At 64.7% G+C, this 8,503-nt stretch overlaps 2 protein-coding genes and 2 non-coding genes across 11 annotated transcripts in view; all 4 read left to right on the forward strand.

Annotated features, from left to right (window-relative positions):
* DCTN1 (dynactin subunit 1) overlaps window positions 1-3,711 on the forward strand; it is a 72,289-nt gene extending 68,578 nt beyond the window's left edge. For all 8 annotated transcript variants that reach the window (XM_063336397.1, XM_063336399.1, XM_063336398.1 and 5 more), the window contains 4 exons: window positions 1,484-1,673; window positions 2,380-2,456; window positions 2,879-2,968; window positions 3,161-3,711. In XM_063336397.1, the coding sequence (XP_063192467.1) occupies window positions 1,484-1,673; window positions 2,380-2,456; window positions 2,879-2,968; window positions 3,161-3,298 (495 nt within the window). In that variant the 3' untranslated portion in view covers window positions 3,299-3,711. The remainder of the gene's footprint in view (window positions 1-1,483; window positions 1,674-2,379; window positions 2,457-2,878; window positions 2,969-3,160) is intronic.
* Window positions 3,712-3,816: 105 nt separating this feature from the next.
* Window positions 3,817-8,330, forward strand: NOP56 (NOP56 ribonucleoprotein). Its single transcript, XM_063336002.1, has 12 exons — window positions 3,817-4,178; window positions 4,391-4,480; window positions 4,720-4,834; window positions 4,931-5,092; window positions 5,221-5,419; window positions 5,655-5,842; window positions 5,957-6,108; window positions 6,302-6,402; window positions 6,768-6,916; window positions 7,105-7,226; window positions 7,405-7,551; window positions 7,693-8,330. Exons 1-12 carry the CDS (start codon window positions 4,176-4,178, stop codon window positions 7,924-7,926), a joined length of 1,662 nt encoding a protein of 553 aa, XP_063192072.1. The 5' UTR covers window positions 3,817-4,175; the 3' UTR covers window positions 7,927-8,330.
* LOC134516778 (small nucleolar RNA SNORD56) lies at window positions 6,961-7,031 on the forward strand. Its single transcript, XR_010071433.1, has one exon. It is a non-coding gene; the product is annotated as a small nucleolar RNA SNORD56 (small nucleolar RNA).
* Window positions 7,262-7,330, forward strand: LOC134516777 (small nucleolar RNA SNORD57). Its single transcript, XR_010071432.1, has one exon. It is a non-coding gene; the product is annotated as a small nucleolar RNA SNORD57 (small nucleolar RNA).
* Window positions 8,331-8,503: the final 173 nt, after the last annotated feature.

Consider the following 8,503-nt stretch of genomic DNA (forward strand, 5'->3'; position numbering starts at 1 on the left):
CACTGCCGGCGGTGACGCGCTCCCTCCAATGCCGCAGGGCAGCTCTGCCCTCCGTGCCGTGGGTTTCCCTGGTGTCGGGGTTTAACCCCAGGCAGCAACTAGGACTACGCAGCCGTTCACTCACTTTGCCCCCGCAGGGTAGGGAGAAAAAAAGAGGAAAAAAAAAAAAAGCCGAAACAACCTTGTGGGTTGAGATAAAGACAGTTTAATAGAACAGTAATGGAAGAGAAAATAATAATTATTATTATAATGATAATGGTAAAAGACTATACAAAATAAGTGATGCAATACAATTGCTCTCACCACCCGGTGATTGATTGCCCAGCGCATCCCGAGCAGCGATCGCGGATTCCTGCCCCCCCTGGCCAGCCCACATTTATATACTGAGCATGACGTGTATGGTATGGAATATCCCTTTGGCCAGCTTGTCCTGTCTATGCTCCCTCTCAGCTTCTCCGGGAAGCTGCAAAAGTCCTTGACTTAACGTAAACTTTACTTAGCAACAACTAAGCCAATCTGTGGTATCAACATTATTCTCATACGAAATTAAAACACAGCAGCTACTCTATCCCAGTCAAAATTAATCCCGTGCCAGCTGAAACCAGGACACTTGGGAAAAGAAACCAGGGAATGGTGAGAGGCGTGTTGGACTCTGCTTTACAGATTGGGGCTCAGCAAGGAGTGGGATGCAATCCACGCGGAATGCTGTGTGCATGAGATGTGGTCCGCATGGGATGAGCGGGAGGAAGGGCAATTAGTCCACCACATCTGGTGGTGGTCAGGTGCACGGCTGTGGGGCTGCAGCGAGCTCTCCGCTAGTGACGAGCTTTGGCTCTTTCGTGGAAGGGGCTTTGGCTCTGGGAGAAGGGTCCGAGCGCAGGGTCAGTGGCTGGGAGCCAGAGCGGCCGGCAGAGCCCGGGGGTGCTGGTGGCATCACTGCCCAGCCTTGGTCCCATCTTCAGTCTGGGGACTCCAGGTGCCGGCTCATGCAGACTGATTAAGGCGTTTATTGATTAACGAACGCACTATGAGGAAATTGGCAAAGCAGCAAATAATTTAATTAACTGGATAACGTTCCGCTAATATTAATTCACAGACATATAATTATGCAGATTATTATGCACAACTGTGAAGCTGTTAATGATAGCTCTTAGATCTAATGAGTCACGTAACGTGGCCACTGGTGAGTTACGGTTCTGTGAGTGACGACCTGTTTCCCTGTCCCCAAGTCTTACGTGTGCTCAGCTGGTTGTCCAAGGGCTTCCCCCCGGTGTCCTGGTGTGTTTGGGACATCAGCGCTGTCCCTGGGCATCTGTGCTCCCACCCTCGGAAGATCCACCCAGGGTGGTTTTTGCTACAGTTTTATGCCCTATTTTTGTTCGCGTGGGCCCCCCTTTCTGCTGCCTTTACATCTCATTTTCTCTCCTCAATTCCTCCCAAACAAACACCCTGCCCCTAATGACCTTCTCCCCGTCGGTCCCAGGGAGCCCGCATGAAGATGGAGCTGGCCAGCCTGACGCCTCTGCAGGTGCCCAAGATCTCCCTCCCCAAGAACAGGCAGGGAGAAGGTCTGGCCACACAAACGCTGTATCGCAAGACCAGCCAGCTCCTGGAAACCCTCTATCAGATGAGCGCCAACGCCAAGGTTGTGGACATGAAGCAGACCAAGTCGGGTAGGTCCTACACAAACGTTCCTTGGATGAAGCATCTGAGGAGCAAGGAGGTCGCAGGCAGCTGTGAGTCGGAGGGAGCTTGGCCCATGGTTTGTGAGCAACCTCCGCGTCTTCCCTTTGCGCCGGGGAGGGACCGGCACCTCCTTCCCATCCCTCTGGCAACTGGAGCAGGGTTTGCTCCAGGGCGGAGCTTCAGCCTACCCGTTTAGACCTGCCTTCAAGGGATCTCCTCTGGTGGCCATAATCCCAGGTTGCTCACCAGGCTTCCTTTTACAGCAGGGAGTGGTCTTGTGCCCCCGAGAGGCGGCTGTCCCTGTCCCCCTGGCTGCGGACATTCCTGTGTCTGGGGACAGCGTGGCACCGGTTCATCACGCTGGGCCTGGCTGGATCTGGAGCCCCGGGGAGGGACACATTCCTTCCCCTCCTTCCTGTAAACCTCCCTCTCCCCTGCGTCGGCATTTGGGTGACCCGACATGGCGGTGGCTGTTGCCTCGCTCATGCTGCAGTGCTGGGTCTGCTCCCAGCCATGGGGCTTGAACTCCCTCGGGGCTGGGCGAGACCGGCCCTGGTGCTCCGTGTTGCGAGTTTTTTGGGGGTAAAGAGAGCTGGATGAGCACCGGTGCTGCCGTTACACCCGCGCAGCCTTGTCCTGGTGCTGGGACAGCCCCCTGGGGCACCTGCGACTCTCACCTCCTGTCTTCTGCAGCACGGAGCTCGTCAGCGCGGCTGCTGGAGCAGACGGCCCGCCTGTGGTCCCTCAAAAACAGCATCGAGACCCTGAGGGTAAGGCAAGCTCCTGCCGCGGGCAGCTTTCGGCTGCTGCGGGGGCGAGGTGCTGGCGTGGGAGGGTGGGTGTCCCGGCGGTGCCCCAGACCCTCCTGTCCTCCCCCCAGGCCCCGGGCACATGAATGGGCACGTCTCAAGGTGGGCACCGTGGTTGACACTGCCGTCCTGTGGGTGCTGCCAGCACCTTGGCATGCCTGATGGCACCTCGGTGTGCCCCATGGCACCTCCAGCTGCAGCAGTGGTGGTGGGGGGACAAGGTGCTGCCCCCTGGGTTTGAGCCCCCCGTCTTGTCCCCAGGGATGCGGGGTGGGGAGGGACACTGCAGGGTGGCGAGGGGCTCTGCAGCTGCAGGAGCGGGCGCAGGGCAGCGGCGTGGTTCTGGAGGTGACCTTGTCATGCCCTTTGCCCCCCCCACCCAGGATGACACGATGAGGGAGACAGTTCAGCAGCAGCTGGGTGCCAGCGTCCCCACCAACTTTGGCATCTTCCCCTCCTCCTCCTTCCTGAAGGTGAGACCCTTGGTCCTGGGGGGGTGCGGGGCAATGGCCAAAGGAGGGGGTGGGTCGGGATCCTCCATGCTCCATCCCCCGTGCCCCATCCCGTCCTGCAGGTGTCCCGGTGGGGTTGTCCCTGGCTGCAGGACGGGGGGACAGGCACCGTCCTGGCTGCCCCCCGCCCTGACGGTGTCTCCATTCTGTCAGGCCAAGCAGGAGCAGGAGGAGGGCATGGCGTACTACGGCAAAGTGACCTTCCCCTGCCCGCCGGGGCACAGCCAGGCGCACCGCCTGCTCCTCACCCCCGAGCTGCTCCACAAGCTCCAGAGCCACTTCGTCTCCTAAGCCGGGAGCCACCGCTGCCGCCCCCCCGCACAGACTGAGGTTCATGGCACGGAACCCGCCCCCGGCCCCTGAGTGTTTCCCCCCCGCCCCCCCCCACGCCTGCCGGAGCCCGGGCCCTGGCAGCCCCCTCCCGTCGTGCCGCAGCCCCCCTCACTGCCCACCTCCCGGGGGACACGAGCCGGGACCCCCACTCCGCTGCTGCCAGCGCTCTGACACTACGGTCCCCCATCAAACCGCCCCCGGGACCCCCCCGCGGCCCGAGCTGCGCACCGGAGGGGGGGGGGGCAGAGCCCCTCACTACTTCCCCCGCCCCGCGGGGTTGTTGCGGGGCCGGGGCTGGGCCCGGGACCGGAGCTGCGGCCCCCCCCCCGGCCTCGGCACTCGCGCTCTCAAATAAAGCTGCTCTGAACCGGCCCGCCGCCCCGCGCCTTCCTGCGGTACCGGGGTGGGTGTGTGTGTGTGTGTGTGACCGGGGGGTATTGGACGGACCGGGAGTGCCGGGGGGGGTGCGGGGGGGGTGCCGGTTCCCGCCACGTGCGGCGGCAGCACGAAAGGCGCCCGCACGCGCGCGGCGTGGGATGGCAGCGGAGCGCGGGAAGTGGGGGGGGAGAGGCGCGCGGCTGGCCCTCATTGGCCGGGAGGCAGGAAGGGGCGGGAGCCAGCGGCGCTTCTCAGGCCTGATTGGAAGAGGCCGCGAAAGGAGGCGGGAGGGCCCCGTCCCCTACCTGATTGGCTGGGGGCGGCTCCCTCGAGGGCAGCCTGCGTTGATTGGCGAGAGGGCGCGGAGGGCCGGCCTCTGATTGGCCGCGGGCGGGGTGGGCGGGCTTCCGGCGGGGTGCTGCCAGTTCCGGGCGGCGGTGGCGGCGGCAGCAGCAGGATGGTGAGTGTCAGCTGGGTCGGGACCGTCGCATCCGCCCGCATCGGGCCGGGCCGCGGACGGCGGAGGCCGGGGATGGGTGTGGGCGGGCTCGGGGCGCCGGGGAGCCCGGGCCGGGGGCTCCTGTGCCGCGTTGGGGCCGGGGAGCGCGGGGCGGAGGGGCGGGAGCGGGGCCTGCGACCGCCCCGATCCCGCCGTGACCGGTGCCGGTGCAGGTGCTGCTCCACGTGCTGTTCGAGCACGCCGCCGGGTACGCGCTCTTCGCCGTGCGGGAAGTGGAGGAGATCAGCCTGCTGCTGCCGCAGGTACGGGATGCCGCCGGGTAACGGGGGAGGCGGGGTGGGGGGGGATCCGCTACCGGGAGGGGGTGGGGGGAGCGGGTCTGTCCTGCCCGGGCGGGCTGGTCCGGTGCCGGGGGCCCTCGTACCCTGGCGCTGCCGACCTACCCGTCGGCCGGGCAGCGTTCTCCGGGGGCGGCCCCGTTCCCGCGGGGTGCTCCAGTGGTCCCCCCGTCCCTCCGGGGCCTGACCGGCGACCCCCGCAGGTGGAGGAGAGTGTCCTCACCATCGGCAAGTTCCACAACGTGGTGAAGCTGGTGGCCTTCGCCCCCTTCAAGTCGGCCCAGAGCGCCCTGGAGAACATCAATGCTGTCTCTGAGGGTGAGTGGCGCTGGGGGGGGTGTTGGGGCACCGGGGTCCTCCATGCGGGGAACCACGTGGCCCCGCTGACCCCCGACCCCCCCCCTTCTCTCGTAGGGATCCTCCACGAGGACCTGCGGCTCCTGCTGGAGACCTCCATGCCGGCCAAGAAGAAGAAGGCGCTGCTAGGAGTCGCCGATGCCAAGATCGGGGCGGCCATCCTGGAGGAGCTGGGTTACCAGTGCCAGACCGGGGGGGTCGTGGCTGAGATTCTGCGGGGTGAGCCTGGCCGCAGGGTGGGAGACAGAGGGGACACCCCGGTGGGGTCCCTCCTCCTGCTGGGGGGAACCCACTGCCATCGTTGCTGGCCCGGAGCCGCGCGTGGTGACGGCTGTGTCCCCACGCAGGGATCCGCCTGCACTTCCACGCGCTGGTGAAGGGTCTCACCGCCCAGTCGGCTTCCAAGGCCCAGCTGGGCCTCGGCCACAGCTACTCCCGGGCCAAGGTGAAGTTCAACGTCAACCGCGTGGACAACATGATCATCCAGTCCATCAGCCTCCTGGACCAGCTGGACAAGGACATCAACACCTTCTCCATGCGCGTGCGGTGAGCGGGGTCCCCAGGGTGGGTGGGCAACGCGGGCCCGTCTCCCCACGCTTACCGCAGGCAGCTGCTCCTCCGGCTGCCTGTACAGAACGGGGAGGGAGAGCAGCCCCTCCAGCGCGCCCCGGCCTGGGCAACTGTGCCATGGCTGGAGCGTGCCCAGGGGGACATGTGGTGGGGCAAGGGGTGAGGGACATGTTGGGGGGGCCGGGCTGCGGTGCTGACGCTGTCCCCGCAGGGAGTGGTATGGGTACCACTTTCCCGAGCTGATCAAGATCGTCTCGGAGAACTACACCTACTGCCGGCTGGCCAAGTTCATCGGGAACCGCAAGGAGCTGAGTGAGGAGAGTTTGGAGGGGCTGGAGGAGATCGTCATGGACAGTGCCAAGGCGCAGGCCATCCTGGAGGCCTCCCGCTCCTCCATGGGTGAGTGGGGACAGATGGTGGGGGCTCTGCTGGGCGGTGAGGTGCAGGTGCAGTAGGAGGGGTCCTGTCCGCCCTGGGAGGTGCCGCTCAGTCCTACAATGCCCGTTTCGCCAGGAATGGACATCTCCCCCCTCGATCTCATCAACATCGAGAGCTTCTCCAGCCGCGTCATCTCGCTGTCCGAGTACCGCAAGGGCCTGCAGGAATACCTCCGCTCCAAGATGAGCCAGGTGGCTCCCAGCCTCTCAGCCCTCATCGGGGAGGTGGTGAGTGCGAGCACGTGCGCGGCCCAGGCTGCCCCGGGCCACGGAGATGATGTCTGAGTGAATCTGTCAATCCACTGAGCCGTCCTGCTGACACCTCTCACTGCTGATCCCCGGCCTGGGTGGGCTGCACGAGGCCCTGGAGCCGGGCTCCCAGGGTGGGGGCAGCCATAACCCCCATCCTCTTCCTTCCCAGGTGGGTGCCCGCCTCATCTCCCACGCCGGCAGCCTGACGAACCTGGCCAAGTACCCGGCCTCGACAGTGCAGATCCTGGGGGCCGAGAAAGCCCTCTTCAGGTACCACTGCGGGGTGGTTGCGGTGATGGCAGGTCTCTGGGCCGCTGGCTGTGACGCGCCAAGCCCCCGACGCTTCGGCTGCGTGTGACCGGCCAGCCCCAGTCTCTGAGCGACCACCGTGGCTTTGTGTCTCACCCAGCAGGGCCTTGTGGGTGCCTAAGGTCGGGGCCGTGCCCCGGGCACCCCCGGAGGTTAGCGGGGTGTGGGGGGAAGGTGTCCGTCCTGTGCGTTGTGCTGTGTTGCCTTGCAGCTAGGAGCCGGGGCTGCTGGGGGAGGAGGGTGGCCAGTGGTGGCTCCAGTCGAGGGGTGCCCTCGGCCCTGCGTGTCCCTACACCGCCCCTGACAGCTCTGCCGGCCGCTTCCAGGGCTCTGAAGACGCGAGGGAACACTCCCAAGTACGGGCTGATTTTCCACTCCACCTTCATCGGGCGAGCGGCCGCCAAGAACAAGGGGCGCATCTCCCGCTACCTGGCCAACAAGTGCACCATCGCCTCCCGCATCGACTGCTTCTCAGGTGCCCGCGGGGACGGGGCGGGGGGACGGGGACCCAGGCGGCCTCTGCGATGATGGGAATATTTTTCGTCAACAGCATCTCACTCTGTGAATGGTGACTCCTGTGGTCTGAGCAGAGCCATGGCGGGGGGAGGCGGGTTCCGGGGCGGGCAGGGCAGGGGGTGCTGAGCCCCTCTCTTGTCCCCGCAGAGGTTCCCACCAGCGTCTTCGGGGACAAGCTGCGGGAGCAGGTGGAGGAGCGCTTGGCCTTCTACGAGACAGGGGAGCCGCCCCGCAAGAACCTGGAGGTGATGAAGGAGGCCGTGGTGGAGGTGAGGCTGCGTGGAGTCAGGCAGGGCCCCGCTGTCGGAGGTGATGTCAACCTGCCATCCTGACCCACCGTGGAGGCAAAAGACTGATTTAATGAGGCTGATCCGACGGGGGCCGCTGGTATGGGTCCTGGTCCGGGAACCTCTCCCGCGCTGACGAGCTCCCTCTCTCCTCCGGCAGGCAAGCGAGGTGGTGGCTGAGGTCAAGAGGAAGCAGGAGAAGAAGGAGAAGAAGAAGAAAAAGCGGGAGAAGGAGAAAATGCGGGAGAAGCGGCGGTTGGAGGCTCTTGCTGCGGCTGCAGAGGAGAACTCTGTGCTGGAGACAGAGGTGAAGGCAGGGGGCTGCAGGGTGGGTGGTGGTTTGTGGGATGGTGCCCCAGCCCCACAGGGGTGAGGGAAGCAGGATGCGGAGCAGCCTCCCAGCTTCCCGGATCAGGCACAGCTCCTGCTGACCCTGGTTCCCCCTCAGGAGAACAACATCGAGCCAAAGAAGAAAAAGAAGAAGAAGCAGCAGCAGGAGCTGGAAGCCGAATCAGAGCAGGAGATGGAAGCTGCCCCGGAGCCAGAGGAGAACGGGCTGGAGGAAGAGGCCTTGCCCAAGAAGAAAAGGAAACTAATGGTGGAGGCTGACCAGGAGGAGGAGAAGAAGAAGAAAAAGAAGAAGAAGAAGGAGAAGGCCAGGGACTCAGAGGAGGAGGACTAGGGGAGCAGGCGGAGCTGGAGCTGGGCCATGCTCCAGCAGTAAGGACTCATGGACTGGCGGGAGGTCAGCCTGGCGCAGCCTCGTGTGTGGCCCCTCTCCTGGCCACTGGCCTTTCGTGGCAGCTGCGCGCCTAGCCGTGTAACGCAGCGGGGTGGCCGCATTAAACACGGTTCGGCACCTCGTGGTCCTGGTGGCTCCCTTTGGCCAGGCCGAGGCAGCAGCAGCCCCTGGGGCAGCGCTGGAGCCTCGCTGTGCCTTATGCAGCATTGCCTCCCCAAGCCCTCCTTCCCGTGGGGTGGCTCGGGCTGCGCGTGGGTCTGTCATGGGGCCGTGCCCACCGCCTGCATGGGGCAGGAACTGCTCGGTGTGGCTGAACCTCAATAAAGGGCTGAGGTTGTTGTTGATCCTCTTCCGTCTTGTTTTGCTGCAGCTGATGTGGCTGAAAGGGCACAGTCAGGAGACCTCAGGACACCCCTGAGGGGCTGCGGGGGCTCTGGCATGGCTTTGTCTCCCCTCGCCCGGGTGGGAGGTGACCATGCTGTCCCTGCTCCTGGCACGGGGACTCCACCTTCCCTGG

This window comes from Chroicocephalus ridibundus, chromosome 5 (assembly GCF_963924245.1).
Source record: "Chroicocephalus ridibundus chromosome 5, bChrRid1.1, whole genome shotgun sequence".
In the NCBI taxonomy this organism is placed as follows: Eukaryota; Metazoa; Chordata; class Aves; order Charadriiformes; family Laridae; genus Chroicocephalus; species Chroicocephalus ridibundus.